Source organism: Mirounga angustirostris, unplaced genomic scaffold, assembly GCF_029215605.1.
Source record: "Mirounga angustirostris isolate CCGP_5_RB_7025 unplaced genomic scaffold, mMirAng1.0.hap1 SCAF_2, whole genome shotgun sequence".
Taxonomy (NCBI): domain Eukaryota; kingdom Metazoa; phylum Chordata; class Mammalia; order Carnivora; family Phocidae; genus Mirounga; species Mirounga angustirostris.
This window is the reverse complement of record NW_026991710.1, coordinates 6,397,588-6,415,863: the sequence shown is the minus strand read 5'-3', so window position 1 is coordinate 6,415,863 and position 18,276 is coordinate 6,397,588. Positions and strand designations below refer to the sequence as shown.

The window sequence follows — 18,276 nt, the reverse complement described above, 5'->3', positions numbered from 1 at the left end:
GGATGGTGGCACGTGCCAGGGAGAAGGATAAAGCAGGAAGACGGAAGTGCTGGGAGGCCTCAGGCCTTCATCCTCTCTTCACTCACCCTCATTCCGGGGGGGGTCCCAGCCTGTCTCAGGGGATTGATGCTGCCTACAGACCTGCCCCCTGACCTCCAGACTCGTAAGCCCAACTCCTTACTCTACATCTCTGCCAGGCATCTCAAAACTAACATGCCCGACCCTGCGTTCCTGATCAAACCAATCTCCCACAGCGCAGTGAAGCACAGCAAACTTCTCCCTTGTCAAAACCTCCACGACCTTCCTTGACCCCTCCTCGTTGCCTGTCCCATGTTCAGGAAGCCAGTGCTGTGGTTTTACTTGAAAATGTATCCAGAATGCCAGCACTTTCCCCCCACTCCCTGCTCCACCATTACCCTGTTTCTGGGGGACTTCAGCAACCTCTTCACTGTCCTTATTTCTCTCTTCAATAGAGCAACCGCAGGGGCCCTGCTCAAACACAGCTCATTGGGACTGTGCTCCGTGCAGACCTCCCCATGGCTTCCCACCTCCTGCGGAGGAAAAGCCACAGTCCTCGAGCAGCCTGGAGCCCTGGCATTTCCTCGCTTGCTGTCCCTCTGCCCTCTGCCTTGCTCTCCAGCCTCCGGGCTGCTCATCCACCATGCCAGGCATGCTCCCTTCCCGGGGCCTCCGCACGTCTGCTTTCCCCGGCCTGTGACACTCTTGCCCGAGAGAGACACAGGCTTCACCCCTCACGGCCCTTGGGTCTCTACTGAAATATCAAGCTCTCCGACCTCTCTGACAGGCCTAATCTCTCCTCTGACCAGGACCCTCTACTGGACAGCATGTACGATGACTGTATACTACACGGGTGTGATTATTCCACTAACATCTGTTTCCTGTAAGCAGAGGGGTCTTGTTTTCTACTCACTACTGTCCCCGGCAGCCAGCACAGTGCCTGGCACGGCAGCACTCCGTGTGGGCTCAGGGCTCAGCAAGGGCAGACAGCTCTTCGCCGGAGATCTGCCCTCAGCTGGGCCCCAAGAATCTGTAATGGCTTCTCCCCACTCTCCTCAGCCCTACCGCTATTACTGGAATGAATGAGTGATGGAACGAGTATGCAGTGTCTGGCATGAGTAAATGTAGACATGATATCCCTAGGTGTTGTCTTATGAGAAGCTGGGCCCCGTTAGTTCATGAGTGATGCTGGGGTTTTCCTTTATTAGGGACCAGTGGAGATGGGAGGTGTGCAAGGCCTCTGGCCTATGGATCAGGGCAGCCACCAGAGAGGACAGGCTCAGGCTCTATAAAGAGTGACCCAGGTGCTGCCCCTTTCTCGGTTTTGACTTTGGACAGGTTATACAATCTCTTCAAAGCTCCATTTCTGCACACGTAAAATGACAGCACCACCTCAAAAGACCCAAGGAGACTCAATCTGTTGATGGCCCAGCATGAGCCCAGCACAGTGGAGGGCTCATTAGATGCTGGTCTCCCCACCTCTCCCCACTGACACTGTTTCCAACCACAGAAAGAGCCCCTGGCATCGTTCAGGTGCTCAATCCCACACTGCATTCTGAATTCCCTCTCTTGTACAATGCAGGGTATAAATCAGATGGAGGGGCAGTACAGATCTGCATATAAATCCTGAATCTACCATTTATGAGTTTTTAAGTTTCCCAGCCTCTCACAGCCTTTCAGAAGGCTCATCTTAAAAACAGGGCCACCAAATCCATCCCAGGGGGCTGCTCTAAGGATGGTGGTGGTGTCTGTAAGGATTCAGGGCAGTGCCTGGCATCTGGGAGACCTGCAGGCAATGACAGTCACTGTGATAACACGGACGAGGGAACTGAGGAAGACGTCCGGCCCCCGGGCCCTCAGTATGCCATCATCCTGGCATTCGTGCAAAGCAAAATCCCACCCCTGCTACACTTGAGATCTGGCAAACTAGGCACGCGCTGCCTACACAGGGTGGCCACGCAGGGTCGGTGCTAAGAGGATGCTGAGATCACGGGACAGGGCACCACGTGGGGGCAGGGGAGGCAGTGCCCCACCTTCCCTGAGACCCCAGCCCCCACCCTGGTGGTGCACTGCAACTCAGGCCCTTTCCCTGGACTCTGCCAGCTCCTGGGCGGCTGGAGGAATCCTCCCGCCATGCCCCAACAGGCATCAGCTCCAACTGGGACAGAAAAAAGGCTGCCCCTTCTGTGTTTCCTTTGCTTTATGCAAGTACAAACACCGCAAGATGTCTAGGACTGGGTTCCTTTTTCTGCTTTGTATTTCTGCCAACACGTCATAAGGAAGAGATGCAAGGCAAGACTTTGGTTTCAATGCATACCTGGATATTCTTCAGTGACAGGTTTTTCTTCAGAGTCTTGTGAAGGATTCTGTGAAACTTTCTCAGAGGACATGGATTCTCTTGTCTTTGTATGTGGTTCTGGTTCCAGCTTAGATCTAAATAGATAATTAGCAATCATATAATTTGCTGACACAATAAGTTTCTATTCTGACAACAGAGGGAGTCACGTGTGACCCCTGCACACGTGTTCCGTGCCCTCTGCCAGAGAGCAGAGTTGCTAAGCAGTGTCCATCCCAACACCCGTCCAGCAGGGCACTTACTACAAGGGACCAGGGTCACCGCCTGCAGGGGGAGGACTGGGCACCCCCACCAAAGCTCACGAGGGGAGGAATGCAGTCAGTAGGTGCTGAAGGAAAGAACGCACAAGCCTGCCCTACATACTGACACCGCACTCAACACGCGTGTGGTGGAGGCTGACTGTTCAACAAATCCAGGACGCTGGTTGTTTCACACCAGTGCAAAAGTGTTGCTAAATACACACACGCACACGCCCCCACATTATGTAGTATATATAAGTAGTATCTTAAATAAGTTAACTATAAATATACAAACGACTTGTCTCAGGAACCAAGGCCTCTGCACTTGGCATCGGCCTCAGGGCCCCTCTTAGGGCTGTACTATTTTCCACCTTCAGGGCTAGGCTCGAGCTCACCTCACTCAGAGAGGCCTACCCTGGCTCTCCGATCTCAAGCAGGCTCCCCCATGTCACACTGTGCCATAGCCCTTGTCCTCTAGATAGGCAGTTACCAGCGTCTGGGATGACCTTGCTAGTTCACTTGTTTACTGCATGCCTCGCTCTGCTGGAGGGCACACTCTCAGAGCAGGGTCCTGGACTGTCGGCCATGGTCGCTGCACAGCCCTGGGTCCCACATGAGTGCCTGGCATTTGGTGTTTAATAAATAAGGTTGAATGAATGGATACCTTATAATGGTCAGTAATTAGCTAGTAGAAGAAAAAACTTGTTGATCATGAAACGACAAGCCTCGTAATAGCTTTCCTGGAGTCGACACAGCACTACAAAAATTATGGGTAGACTGCTAAAAAGATCGATGATGAATTCCATATTACAAGCCAGGAAGACTATACATAAAAGGAACAATGTAAATACATACAAGGATGATCTTGTTAATGCCAGCTAACATTTACTGAGGGCTTATTATGTATTGGGCATTTTTCTAAGCACGTTATATGGATAAATTTATTTAATGCCATACATCCCTATAAGGTAGGTAATGATACTAATGACCTTCTTACAGAGGAGGAAACCGAGGTATATGGAAGTGAGGAAACTTGCCCAGGTCACACACTTAGTCAATGGCTGGGCTGGGATGTGACTTAAGGAACCTGCCTCAGAAGCATGCTCTTAACAGCTGCTCCATGAAGAGTAGAGTCTACCCACCATGTTCCATGAAAAGGGGCTTCTGGTCAAATGAATCTGAGAAAACTGAGTCAAAGCTAGATGGGTATTTTACTCTACAGCTTTTTAGAGCCTTTATTATTATTATTTTTTAAAGATTTTGTTTATTTATTTGACAGAGAGAGACACAGCGAGAGGGAACACAAGCAGGGGGAGTGGGAGAGGGAGAAGCAGGCTTCCCGCTGAGCAGGGAGCCCGATGTGGGGCTCGATCCCAGGACCCTGGGATCATGACCTGAGCCGAAGGCAGACGCTTAACGACTGAGCCACCCAAGCGCCACCGATTTTTAGAGCCTTTAATAATGCTAAAATATATTCTGAACTTCCAAAAAGGATGTCTTTTCCAAATAACCTGTGACTGCAGAGACCATTTTCATGGGGCTTTTGGAAAAGACCAGGGTGCTAAGAAAGGCTGTTTAGGAAATGCTCTTCTCGAACATTCCTAAAAGAATTTTCAAAAGTAACTATAACATCAACCTTCCTAAGCATCCAGCGACAATGGCGGGGAAACAAATCAGTCTAAAGCTTAGTGCCTCGAAACAACAATAATCATCTACCATCCATCAGTGTTTCTGGGGCCAGACAATTTGGGAGTGGCTTGGCCGGGCAGTTCTGACTCCGGGTCCTTCCTGAGAGGGCAGCCGGATGCCAGATGGGGCTGCATCTCCCGAAGGCTTGCCACAGGCGGGAGGATCCCCTCCCAAGGAGGCTCGTCCCATGGCTGCCGAGCGGGTGACGGCCGGGAGCCTTGTTCCCTCGTCAGGGGTCCATGCGAGTGTCACTGTCCCCCCAGAGCAGGCAGTCCCTTGGGACTGGCAGAAGCATCAGTGCTTTTTATAACAGCCAGGAAGTCCCACGCTGTCATTTCTGCCCTACACCGCAGCCCAGGCAGTTACAACGGTCCCCTCAGGCTCAAGGGGAGGGGACACAGACCTCACATCTCCCTCCCAGGGGAGCAGTGACAAACTGATTTTAATAAGACCATGTGGGATGGGATATGTTTGGATGCAGCCATCTTTGGAAAATACATCTGCTACTCTAAGTTTCACAAATACACACAGAGATATAGTTATAAGGATATTGATCACAGCACTACTTGTAATAACAAAACAATGACTTAAATGTTCGTCAGAAAGTGCCAGGTTGACAGTGACAAGATTCAGGGAAAGAGAAAAGCCCATTTGCAATAGCCAAAACAAACGATAAAAAACTAACAACAACTAATATCACAGCATAAATTTAACAAGAAAAGCCAAAACCCATGTGTGGAAAAACTAAAAGATGTTCTTGAAAGATACAAAAATACCCTGTAACAAATGGAAAGAGATATCATATTCCTAGATGGGAAAAAGAAAAATAAAGAGATCAGTTCTCGTGGAATTTAAGAAACAAAACAGATGAACATGGGGGGAGAAGAGAGAGAGGTAAACCATACAACAGACTCTTAACAATAGAGAACAAACTGAGGTTGCTGGAGGGGAGGTGGGTGGGGGGTGGGCTAAATGGGTGATGGGACTGAGGAGGGCACTTGTGATGAGCACTGTGAGTTGTATGGATGTGATGAATTACTCAATTCTACTCCTGAAAGTCCAGGAGAAACCTAGATGCAAGCTTCCAGTTGTCTTCTCCCAGTGAAATACGACAGGCAGCACCTAATTCTCCCAGCAATGAGAACATGTGCACATACAGAGTGTCGTCAACCTGGAAAGCTCCCTGGAGCCTTGGCATCCAGCGTTTCACTGGGAGTCAGTCACGCGGCATGGAGCACCAAGTAGCTGACCTTAATTCCTCAGTCTCCAGTTCCTCCAGGGGTCAAATTCAAATAGTTTGGTCCAAGGCCCCACTCATAAATCACAATGTTAGCATAAACTCTCCGGTGTGACGGTCCAAGGCTCCAGGTATACAAAACAAAATACCCTCTTAGCAGGCAGGATATGCCAAGAGCTTGGAGATTATCTTCCAAGCACTGGCCCAGAGCCAGTTTCTTCATAATGTGCAGAGTTGGGACACCCTAATCCTACTGAGTGAACCTTCTCATGCACACCTTCTAGTCCCAAGTTTGCTGAAAGTTTTTATCATGAAGGCTTTATGATAACTTTTGGGTGTACTCTAGAGAAAGAAGTAACATTTTGCCAGGCACAGAAGGGCAGAAAAGGTATGGTAGGCCCAGGGAAGCTAGGAGTGGGGCCATCGGGGCACAGGATGGTCCCTGCACTCAGGAGAATTATTTGGCTATTTTAATAAAGACTTATTTTATACTTCCACAAGCCACGGATGAGAGTTCCAGTTGCGGCACACCTGTCCCCCGACATCTGTCATTTTTATTTTAGCCATTCTAATAAATGTGAGATGGTATCTTGTGGTTTTTTATTTGCTTTGTTGTGAAACAATCACATCCAGAAAGATCTTAAGTACAGTCCAAAGAACCCTTTCTCCTGAACCATCAGAAAGTAAGTTGTCAACCTGATCTCCCTTCACTCTATTTTAGGATTTCCTGAAAACAAGAGCATTTTTTGATACAACCAGAATACGACCATCAAAATCAGGAAATTTCACGTTACTACACTACTTCCAGTCTTTCCCTGGGCCCCATTCTATTTTGCCTAGTTGTCCCAATGATACCCTTTGTAACAGAAAGATCCAGTTCAGAATCACACATGGCATCTGGTTGTCATTTGTCTTCAGGCTCCTTTGGTTTAAGCAGTTCTATGGTCTTTCCCCGAGTTTCGTGACCTTGATGCACGATGATGTGCCAGTTATCCTGTAAGACATTCCCCAATTTGAGGGTGTCTGACCGTCCTGACGGCTGGATTCAGGTTATACATCTTTGGCATAAAAAAGTGATATTCTATTTACATTCTTCTCAGTGCATTCCATCAGGTTGTCCGTGATTTCACTTTGATCACCTGACTGAGGTGGTGGCTGCCAGGCTTCCCCACCGCAAAGTTACTCTTTCCCCCTTTGTAGTTAAGAAGTTACGGGGGAGGGAGTGCTTCGATACTATGTAATTATCAATTTCAAACCTTCAGTGTACTCACTTAAGTATTCCTATGGAGATGGACTCATGATGTCCTATTTTATTCAGTGGGTTATCATCTGCTACTATCTTTTATTTGATGCTCAAACTGTCTCTAATTTGGCCAGGAGAAACCCCTTCAAACTGGCTTGGTCCTCCTCGCAGGTTCCCATCATCCTCAGAGCCCTTCCTTGCTGTCTGGTGTGACAAAATGTTCCAGGTTCACGTCCTACTTTCCCTGCCCCAGCCCCAGACTGAGTCATTTCCACAAAGAGCCCTGGTTCCTGGAAGCTGAACCAGCTACGTAGAAGCCAAGGTCTGAGTGCTAAGCAGGCTTATGGCTACTGGGGTGTCCCTGCTTCCAGGCCCATTTGCATACCCACACATACATACTCATTTACAACCATATTTATTTCTATTTCTCCCTATGCAAACTGCAAGCCAGGAGTTCACACCGGTACCTTTCCTTCCAACCCAACACCACAGGGTTCATTCTGGCTTCTTCCCTTTCGCTTCCCCGACGGTGTGAAACCTGGCTTCCATCATCCTTGTGTATTTACTTATTTGACCAATCCCCCTACATAACCAACCTGTCATCTCCACTGCCTCTCTTCCCCCCTACAAGGGTGCGCCCCTCACCTTACTCTGGTTGCGACCTGCCCTGGGAGCCCGTGGCCCCCCTCCACCCCTGCACTCACCCACCCTGCTCTGCCCCACTCCATGGCAGCAGGACTCAATTGTTTAGGAAGAAGGGCTTAATTGACTTTTAAATAAAGGGCTCCTGTAAAGTCTGTAATCCTTTGTGTCCAGAGTATGCTAATGTGCCAGTTTTCAATTTAAAATGAATAAAAGACTGCAATGCAGCAGACAAAGCCGAGAGCTTTTTTTTTTTAAGTGATAAAAACAGATCTCATTACACATAGAATGTCTATTGCAATCCTCAGGGAAATTACAAATTAACTAGTTGAAGGCACTGTGAAAAAAGCAATTTTTAAAAACTCATCAGAAAGATCAGTTTATGCCCCATGATTTATTTAAATTGATTTCTCTAACTGAAGGCTGAGCATTTCATAGCTGCAATCAACACAGTTTCCACCTGACCAACATCTGTCTCCAGGTCCCTTATTTGACAACCTTGGGATTCTATTTAAAATTTAAGAAGAGGGCGCCTGGGTGGCTCAGATGGTTAAGCGTCTGCCTTCGGCTCAGGTCATGATCCCAGGGTCCTGGGATCGAGCCCCGCATCGGGCTCCCTGCTAGGCGGGGAGCCTGCTTCTCTCTCTGCCTCTGCCTCTCTGTCTCTCTGACTCTCATGAATAAATAAATAAAAAACATTAAAAAAAATAATAAAATAAAATTTAAGAAGAATAGAAAGAGACAGAAAGAGGGAGGGAATCAGACTTTTCAGTTTTGAAATAAGAAAATATGTGGAGGAAATTCTTGGACTTATACAAAAGTTCAGAGAAAAGTGGTTAATATTCCAGAGTTAAGTATGGCTCTTACACTTCTTTTCTGCTCCCAATCAAGGCTCTCGGTAGAAAGAAGATATTTTTGGTACAGAATATTACAGTACCATCATTGCAGAAGTGGCTTTCGGACTCAGGAATCCACTCCAGCACAGGTACTGTGCGCTCCCACAGAGCAGGACATGCCTCACACCACCGTGAGTCAGCTATCCTCACACCCACACACACATCTACTGGGCACCAAGCCCCTGCTGCACAAAGTGTGGTCCACAGACTGCTACCGGACCGCGAACTGTTACTGGTCCTGCTACGAGAGAAGTACAAAAACCAAGAGCAAGCTGTAGAAACGTTTATAGCACTTTGACATTGCCATGTAATCAGAAACACATCTGCCGAGCCGCGTACACAGTTCAGATGGAACTCCGGGGGCGGGATCGCCCACAGCACGGCTGCGAGCCTGACCTGACCTGTGCGGTGGAGTACGTACCCGCCCACGACGGACTGCAAACCACAAACAACAAAAAAGCGGTCCCTCACCTCAGAGAGCCTGTTGTGAGCCAGGGGTCAGCACGCTTTTTCTGGAAAGGGCCAGATGGTAAATATTTTAGGCTTTGTAGAACATATATGATCTCCATCTTGTATTCTTTCTTTCCTTTTTTGTTTTACAAACCTTTAAAATGTTAACAACCATGTTCAGCTCTCGAGGGCTGTACGATAACAAGCAAAGGCTAGACTTGGCCCACAGGCCACGGTGTGCTGATCCCCTGTTCTAGATAGTGAGCAGGACCAAATCATGGTGGGGAAACAGGGAGGGGCTGGTAAAAGGGCACAAGCTTTCAGCTCTCGGATAAATAAGACCTGAGGATCTAATGTATAACACGGTGACTACAGTTTCTAACACTGTATTGTACAACTGAAACTTGCTAAGAGAGTAGGACTTGAACAATCTCACCCAAAAGAAGAAGAGAAAAAGACAAATACGTGAGGTGACGCGTGTGCTCCTGAACGAGACGAGCGGAGCTGTTGTACCACGTGCCCGCGTAGCCAATCACCATAGTGCACACAGTCAGTATCTTACAGGGTCACGTCACTTACACCTCGGTAACTCTGAAATTTTTAAAAGGGACAAAATCATACTGCTGTGGACCTCCTATCACATCGCATCGCTTCGTGTCTTCCTTCACCTTTGTCGTCATCATCCCTAGCCTCCCCCCCACCCCGCCGCACTGGCAAAATTTATTGAGCTCTCACTGTGTGCAGGGACCTGGGTTAGGGGCTGAATTTTAAGATGCACAAGGCACAACGGTGCCCTCACCAAGCTTCCAATCTAGGATGAGGGAACTGAATCATAAACAATAACATGAGTACACTCTGCAAGGACCAACTAAGTATGCGGAGAGTATGTGTTGCAAGAGCACCCATGCCTTTTCTCAAAAAGGAGGAGGAAAAACGGAATGTAGGAAATTGAGATCTTTTGTACCAATTTAAGGGAGTAAATAATAAACTTAAGGTCATGCACCCAGCCAAGGGATCAGGCAGTATTTCCTGAAGTGCGTTTGCCCAGGATTCAAGGGTGAAAGGCTCCACAGCGAGCAGGGCTTGGGAAAACATAATCAGGGCACACGGCAACGTACAGACCTGGAGAACTCTGTACACTCAGTGTTCCTCAGACTTGTTTGACCACAGAAACTGTTTTTAGAGTAACACTTACTTAGGTCACCAGGATCCCCTCAGATACCTTAGGAAACTCTCACGTTATCCTTCATTAGAATTAACAGTAGGATCTGCTAATATTCTGGAAATTAACTTCGAGCCACACGGATAAATGCAGAAGGTGCCTCATCCTTCCTCCATAATGTTTCGTATCACCCAATGTGAGAAGAAACCACCATTTTTCAGGCAGTAGGTTTGATCCGTCTCAAATCTCCCTTTAGACAGGAGAAAATAGACAAAAGTTCCCACTCTAAGAACATCTTTGTACTAGTGGAAGTAATGTGTTCAAATCTGGGCCCAAACCAGCAAACTTTAAAGCCCGGTCACCATGGGTGGACACAGAATCAGATAACCCACCCCTGAATAAGAAAGAAATTGCACTTTAAAGAGACAGGCCTCATATTTTATGTTCAGATCTGTTCCGGGACCCCTGTATAGTCTATCATGCCTCCACAGACAATCCTCTGAACTCGCAGAAGAGAATAACAGAGGTCTGTTCTGGTTTCTAGACAGCCACCTTAAACCTCGTCCCCAAGGAAAAGCTAATAATACAGAACCGGATTCCTTTCTAGAAAAGGTGAAACGTTTCTGATTAATTCAGATGGCTTTTAGAGCATATTCCCAGGAGGGCATGTGATAGTTCAGTTATAACCAAAATATTAGTGCTTTAAGGTGGTTAGGAGGGTAACGGGCATATTCCAAACCCTTTTGGGACAAGGCCGCTCATGCCAATGTTGTGCCCAATGGTGGCCCACAACCTTTCCACCTCATACGCTCTTATTGTGTAGACCTGAGCCAGGAATGAGTGACCATGCTTCATTCTTTCCTTCATTCAAGAACCATTAACTGAAGAACCTACTTTGTGGCAGGCTCTGATCAAGGCGCTGGGACCACAGAGGTAGAAGACACAGTGTCCTTGCCTTCAAAGGACTCACGGTCTTAGAGCAGGAGAAAAGAAGAGGCATGAGACCCCAGTAAAAGTTCTCCCCAGCCCTGATGTCCAGCTGAAGGCAACTGGCAGCAGGCGCCACTGTCAACTCAGATAGGACAGTTGCTAGGGGGATGGGAGAAAAAGTCACACTTAACAATGGCACTACCTTTCTAAGAAAACAGAGAGAGAGAGAATGGCAGAAAGATCAGCTGAGACTGCTTCTGGCCTAATGAGCACAACATTTCACCCGTTTTAGAATAAGCGCCCTTTGCTATGAGAGATCAGCGTGTCACCACCACTGCATGAAAATGAGTACCAGCAGAGAGTACCGTTTTTCCTATACTACGAAAGATTTAAAATAAACAATCAGACAATTCCTTCACTAACAAATGTGCTTTACTTCTGTCAAAAACTGAAGAAACATGACAGTAGCAACCCAGCCATAAAGCAGGAGCACTGGGGTTTCTCGGATCTGGTTTATGAGAATGACTTTTATCAATACCTAGTACCAATCAAAACAAAATAGTAAAAAAAAACAAAGAACCCACAAATCCAATTTGACAATAGAAACTCTTATAGTCAACTTATCTTCAGGCACCCATTCATTCACTCACCCAGCAGCCCTCGGTGAGCGGCTTCCCCAGACCAGGATGGGCAACGTGCTGCGTGATGGGCTCAGGGGGTCCACCTGCAGCGCTCTAGGAGTATATGGGTTACACCGACCATGACAGTGTGCAGGGAACCCACATAGAAAGGAGTCACCAGCAAGGCCCACGGAAGCCAGGAAGTCTTTACAGAGCAAGCAACATCTTAACTGGGGCTGGAAGGATAAACAGGAGTTTGCTTGCCAGAGGAATGGGGAAAAGAGGGGCAGAAAGTACAGGGATACATGAAGGGCATTCTGGGCAGAGAAATCAGCAAGGATTAAGGCATGAGGACTTCAAAGAACAAGGCCTCTTCAGAACACAAAGTTACGTACGGTCAGAGCAGAGACCCACAGGGGCCGAGTAACAAACAAAGGCTGCCGCCATCTGCTCGCTGCGGGCCTTGAATGCCATGCCATCAAGCTGAGCTTTTGTAAGACATGGGAAGCGAGGGAGTGGTGAAATTGTATGTATGTTTTAGGCAGTCGTCTTCTGGGACAAGGTGAGGAAAGAACTAGAAGGAGGCTGGACTACATTGTGTGGGTCACATAGTTACTTCCCTCAAGGTCTTTTGCTCAAAGTAATTGGCACAGGCCAGCTAGGTGGCAGGAGACGAGCCTGTACTCGACTGTCGAAATGAGAACAACTCCCAACTGACCGATCTTAATTTGTCGAAGCCTCTGCTGAGAACCAGAAGTGAGGAGGCAGCAGCAAAAACCTCTTCCCACTTTTACCTGGGGTACCTGCTAAGTCTCAGGTGTCAGGGTCCGCTTGGGTGAGGGAGCAGAAATGAGCACCTCTCCCGCTGGTGGGTGGGGGGCCAAGTGACCACCACGCCGTGTAGATGGTAAGTCACCGATGACCAGGCCTGCCCTTCTCCTCCAGGACGGCTCTGGGTGCCCCTCCACCCGCACTCCTCCCCAAGCCGGGACTGCTTTCTCCCTCTGTCATCGCTTTCCCAAACCCTCCTCTTCCCGCATCCAACACAAAGCCCATTGCTTAAGAAAGTCTGCCCCGTTACCCTGGCGTTCAAACCTTGGTTCAGCTGTGTGATGTCGGGCAAGTAGCCCACATTCTCTGGGCTTCGATGTCCTCAATAAAACCAGATACTAGTATTTATTATTAGCAGAGTTGTTGTGAGGATCAAACGAAATTAACACACTGGCAAACAGGGTGAATGCTCAATCGTAGAGAACAGTCCAAATTAACATACGTTAACACTTAGAGCAAGCGCTTTACCTATCCCAGTGCATTTTGTTCTCACGACCCAATAAGGTAGGTATTTGGAATTTTTCCATCTTACAAGGGAGGAAACTAAGGCGAGGAGAAGTCAAGCGACGCTCCCCGAGTCACACAGCTTGTAAGCGGCAGGGGCGGGCCGTCTGGCTGGAGAGTGTGAGCTCTGTGGCGTGATGCTCTGCCGCCCCACAGCTCTACTTGACCCTCCTGAACTTGCTAATGGCTGTGACATATCCCGACTCAGTTGGCGAATTTCTCATGTTTCTATAGCAACCCAGCCTGACTCTAAGCTCCTTGAGGGCAGAGACTTTATCTCTTGCTCTCTGCCTATCCTCATCGCCTTGTTGTAATAAATAGTAATTATTTGCTGACAGATGACATGACCCATCTACTTACCATCCCCCCCAGACACAGACATTTGTTGGCACGACAGTTTCAAATGTCTCACCAGTGCACAGAGCAGTTAACACAGCAGGGCTCAGACCGCCCTCCTGGGCAAGGCCTATGGGCCGGCTCGGCCCTGGGCAGGTGCCTGGGAACTGGGATTTCGGGAGAGTTCCCATAGCCCTAACTGCTGAGTGGTTCCCTATGCCTGAACTGTCGTACGCACAGTGTGGTGTATGCAGAAACACCAGCCTTCCTGCCGAGAGTCTGGAATTTGGGCGTGTGCCAACGAGGAGGTGCCTCTGTGACCAGCCCCCCGTGAAATCCCTGGCCGGTGAGTTTCCAGTGAGCTTCCCCAGTGGGCATTTCACGCAAGTTGTCACAAGTCAGATCCTGTGTGGCTCCACTGGAGGGGACTCTTGGAAGCCCGCTCACGATTTCCTCTGCACATCACCCATTTCCCTCCGCCGTTTGTCCTGCACCTTTTCGCTGTAACAAATCCAAGCCTCAAGCTCCGCAAGTCCTCCTAGCGCACCACCTAACCCGGGGCTGGTGCTGGGGGTCTCGACACAATCAGAATTAAGAAAATTTGTCCCCAGGTAGTATGTACTGTTACCTTCTGAAAGAACACTCTAAAATCTTTCCAAGGCCAGTTGAGAAGTGGTCCAGAGGTGAAGCCTGTACCTAGCACTCCCTGCTCATTTTAAGAATCCTATCTCAGGCTGGCTGAGTAGCTGCAAGGGAAGCAGCTTTGAGTCCCTGTGCTCTAGAAGCTGGCGTGCACCCCGACGGGGAGGACAGGCTGGGGAGCAGACACGTGCCACGGGAGATAACCGAAGTCTGGCTCTGCTGCTTCCTAGCTGTGGGGACTTGTGCAAGTCCTTTAACCTCCTGGGGCTTTAACGGCCTCACCCGCAAACCAGCACGTGGCATCGAGTGCTCTGTTAGAAGGGAGGCGCACGCTGCAGATGACCCGAGGGACGCCTCACAGGGGAGCACAGGTTGCTATGCTCCAGCTCCTGCCTCAGGAAAATCCTTTGGGAGACAGCAAGGAGAGGTGCGGGGGGCAAAGAGAAAGATGTAAGATGGCTAAAACTGCCAGCCACACAGGGTCGCTAACACAAGACAGGCCTGAGCATGGATTCTGAACCAACAAATAGCCTGGGCTCAAAGCAGAGCTCTGCCACCTGCTGGCTGTGGGACCTTGGGGGCGTTACCCAGCTTTGCAAGCGGCAGCCTCCCCATCTGGAAAATGAGGATAAGAACGGTACCTGCCCCTCAGGGTAGGTGGTGGTGAGCTACCAACGAATCTAGCACAGTGCCTAGCACAACAGTCAGGGCTCTGTAAGTACTAGCTATAGCATTTTGTGAAGAAATCCAAGCACTCTATGTTGCAAAGCGTAAGGACTCTACAAACGTTAGCTGCTATCATTGCTATTATTAATTAAGGAACCCCAGCAGAGACAATACTTACAGTCTTTTCTTATCCACCACTCGTTTAACGCGGATGGCTCTCTGTTCTGAGTAAAGTTTACATACTCCTGTTGTAGGGAAAACACCAGAACAGAGACCATTTAAAACCGCTTCGCAGGCAAAGGATGTCATTAAGTATAAGGAGACACTACAGTCTTCAGCTAGCAAAGCTAAATTTGGCATCATGTCTATGGTGAAATGCCACATTTGACCTTTAAGATAAAGTGAAATACTTTTTAAGTAATCTTCGATGAAATCCAGAACCACGCTCCTGTGCTCCTTCACTTGCTGGGAGGGCATCTCCTTGTGCGCTGGAACACAAACGGACAGCAGTCAGGTCTCTGTGCTCGGCTTCACAGGGCAACAACTCATCAGCTTCCTCAGAACAGTTTCTTTATGGAAAGTATTTGTAAAACTGCAGCGATAAAACAAGTCTGTGTCAAGTGACATTACATTTTTAAAAGAGGAAGATTTATTGGGCTTCGCAAGAGTAAAAGATTAAACCTGTAGAAAAACTACAGTCAAAGAATTTATGGTTTATTACAGCGTGCAGGGATCGTACTGGATGCGCCCCACTTCTTGAGAGCTGATCCCGTTTGTATTAACAGCATCCAATGCTCAAGCTGACCTTCAAGTAACATGTTTAAATCAAACTCAAGCCCCACACTACCCCCCGCCTGTCTGGGCTGTTTTTCAGCTTGGAATGCTCTGTCTTTGCCCCTCAGCTACTCCCATTCCAAGGGCCCCTTAGACACAGAGTCAAACCTTCCTTCTCAAGGAAACCTTCCCTGACTCTCCTAGCCCTAAGGATGCCTGGCTTCTGCAAGCTATCACATCTGCTTCAGGTCTGTGCCATTTATTTTGGTAGGACAGCTCCCATTTACAGAGACACTGAGTGCCTACCACCTGCAGGCACTCCGATGGTACTTTACATATATGACTGCTAATGCAAAAGGCAATCTGGAGGTCTAGTTTACACACAGAGAAACTAATAAGGTTCAGAGTCAATAAGAAGCCCAAGGTCACATGGCTTGGTACTTAGTTGCTGGTTTTATTCATAATCATGTACTTCTAGGTTATTTCAATGAATGTTTAGGCCCTTAAGGGTAGGGGACATGAATCATGTTTTTCCTATTGGGCTGCTTAACCTGAGATTCACATGAGGGACTGTACACAAAATTCTGTGAGTATGTGTATTTCTCTGGCAAGAACGTCTATAGCTTTCATCAGACTCCGAGTAGCCCATCAGGGCTGTGATGATGGAAGCTTCCTAAGACAAGTCGGTGTCAAGAACTCAGCAGCATCTGGCCACTTGGAGGTCTGTGCTATTTAATGGAACCTGGATCTGCCTAAGCACATTATGAAAGGGTCAAGGAAGATACAGGACTGGGGAAGCTGTCTCACTGCCCTGGTGAGAATGGGACATGAGTGAAGACGATATGATGCGAACGACCCTCGTGCCACAGGCCAGGGCGCTAATCACGTGCTGAACTCACCTGAATTCTCCTAACAGCCCTAAGAGATGCACCCTGTGACTGTCGCCACTTTATAGACAAACTGAGGCGCACGGCAACTGAGTGCCTTGCCCAAAGCCGTATGGGTAGAACACGCTGGAGCTGGGGTGGACACCAAAGCACCCACGACTCCAGAGCCCTCCTCTGCAGCGTGATGGTCTGCTCCCGAAGTTTCCTATCCAAGCAGACGGCTGAGAGCACCCTCTCCCGTCCCTGTCCACACGCCGTTGACCACCGACCCTCTAAATGCCACACAGAGCACAGGGGCGCGCACAATCTGTCTGCTCTGGCCCTTAGGAAATGTCTGGTTGTGCGTGGAGGGGTCCTCCTCACCTCCCTCCTCCCACTGTTTAACTTGAATCACGGCCTTTTCATGACTTTTCACAGCTGATCAAGAAAAGAGGAATTTTAAGGTTTTGAAACCAAAATCTAAATAGCAACACAGGAGAGAACTTGAGCTGGGCGCGTGCTATGGATCCTGTCTGAGGCTTCACAGTCATGGCGGGCTGGCCGCGCCTCTCAGAGCACCTCACCTTGAGTTCTCAGCTGCTGAATTGCTTCAGAGCAGGTCCTCATGAATGTCTGCGCATCCTGGTCAATCTGGTCTCGCTCTGTGTCTGTCATCCTTCCATATTCAGACATGACATGGCTAAAAAAAAAAAAAGTGGGGTGTGGGACAAAATTTTACAGCAGCAGCAAATGACCACAAATGTCTGGATGGGGCGTGAAGGGAAGGGAAAGCTTTCCTACTGACATGACATTTAGAGGAGCTGGCCGGGCTAGGAGGTGGGAGAACTCTGCATAGCAGACCCCAGACCCAACAGATATGAAGGCCATGAGCAGGGAGTGGGGTCAGGCCTGAGCAGGGATGTGGGCTTCGACTGTGAGAACGACAGGGCAGCCCCTGAAGGCTCTCAGGGCACACGATGACAGAACTAGCAAAACATGAGGAGAACACCCTGGGTGTCGCACAGAGACCGTGGGGGGGCTACTATCGGGAGGCGCTTGAGATGTATGTGGAAAGCTGTTTCAGGCTGCCGTTTTTTCCAATGTTGACAAGCAGTCTTCAAGACTCACAATAATAGAGCTCTTAGAGACATTTCATTTTCCCTGATGTTAAGTTAGAAAACTCCAAAGTTACTGAGCTAGTGAGGGTGCTCACCTACGCTAATGCAGCACCCCGAAGCTCAAGCTATTCCGGTCAGAGTGCCCTGCTCATCTTCCTAAGAGCTGGGCAGGTGTGGCAGCACTATTATTAACAGTGACGCTAACGAGCCTAATTAAACACTCCGGACATTGTAACTGAAATTTAGAAACACAAAATATCAAGTTAAAAGGGACCTCAGATAATGTACAGACTCAACTCATTCCGCTCCCATCTACTAGCCCTGCCAGCCCCTCATCCTCACCGAGAATAAAATACAAGGTCCCGATCACCCCGACCCGACACGTGTGACCTACTTCCTGACACTCACCCTCCCACCCCGCACTCCCAACGACACTGGCTGCTTTGTCAGGGTCGGCCCCACGTGCTCCTGACCCTGCTGCAGCCTGGAAGGTCTTGCAGCAGGTGCTCTTCCAACAGATGTGCACATGCTTCCTCCCCATCCGGATCTCCTATCACAGCCAGCTTCCCTGACCAGCCCCTGCGCTCGCCCCCACACGGGCCACCATCGCTGATTCTTAAGTGCCTGTGCTGGATAAGGACATAACGGTCTCTGAGACCCAAAGTCCCCTTCTACTCTGCCTTGTGACACGGGGGCTGGGGCTCTCCAGACCGCACTGCTACCCCACTGCCATCTCTTCTCATCCAGCCTCATTTTCCTTACAGGCCTTACCGCTCCCTGAAATACAGGTGTCCAGCTCCTCCCAGGAGCATGTAAGCTTCAGGAAAGCAGGGGTTCTGTCCTTTTTCCTTTGTTTCCCCCAAACCTAAACTGGTGCCCAGCACGCAGCAGGGGAGCCGACAGTAGCTGAGCACTTAGCCTGCACCAGACACTTACTCTCAATGCCTTACATGTATTTCATTGACTTACTTAATCCTTGCGATTCATCCACTCATTCACTTCTATACTAAACCCCCATATGTCAGGCACTGTGGCGGGGTTGGGGGTCCGCAGTTGG

General features: G+C 48.9%; 1 protein-coding gene and 1 long non-coding RNA gene across 4 annotated transcripts in view; both read right to left on the bottom strand.

The window, feature by feature from the left end:
- STX18 (syntaxin 18) overlaps positions 1-18,276 on the bottom strand; it is a 117,618-nt gene that overhangs the window by 18,058 nt on the left and 81,284 nt on the right. For 2 of the 3 annotated variants that reach the window (XM_064584259.1, XM_064584260.1), the window contains exons 3-7: positions 16,686-16,801; positions 14,872-14,949; positions 14,640-14,706; positions 11,513-11,596; positions 2,336-2,451 (exon numbers count right to left, since the gene is read on the bottom strand). In XM_064584259.1, coding sequence (XP_064440329.1) covers positions 2,336-2,451; positions 11,513-11,596; positions 14,640-14,706; positions 14,872-14,949; positions 16,686-16,801 — 461 coding nt within the window. The remainder of the gene's footprint in view (positions 1-2,335; positions 2,452-11,512; positions 11,597-14,639; positions 14,707-14,871; positions 14,950-16,685; positions 16,802-18,276) is intronic. The other variant, XM_045881501.3, reaches the window with a different exon arrangement.
- On the bottom strand, positions 3,554-11,506 carry LOC135363569 (uncharacterized). Its single transcript, XR_010409281.1, has 2 exons — positions 8,241-11,506; positions 3,554-7,957 (listed from the first exon to the last, which is right to left on the bottom strand). It is a non-coding gene; the product is annotated as an uncharacterized LOC135363569 (long non-coding RNA).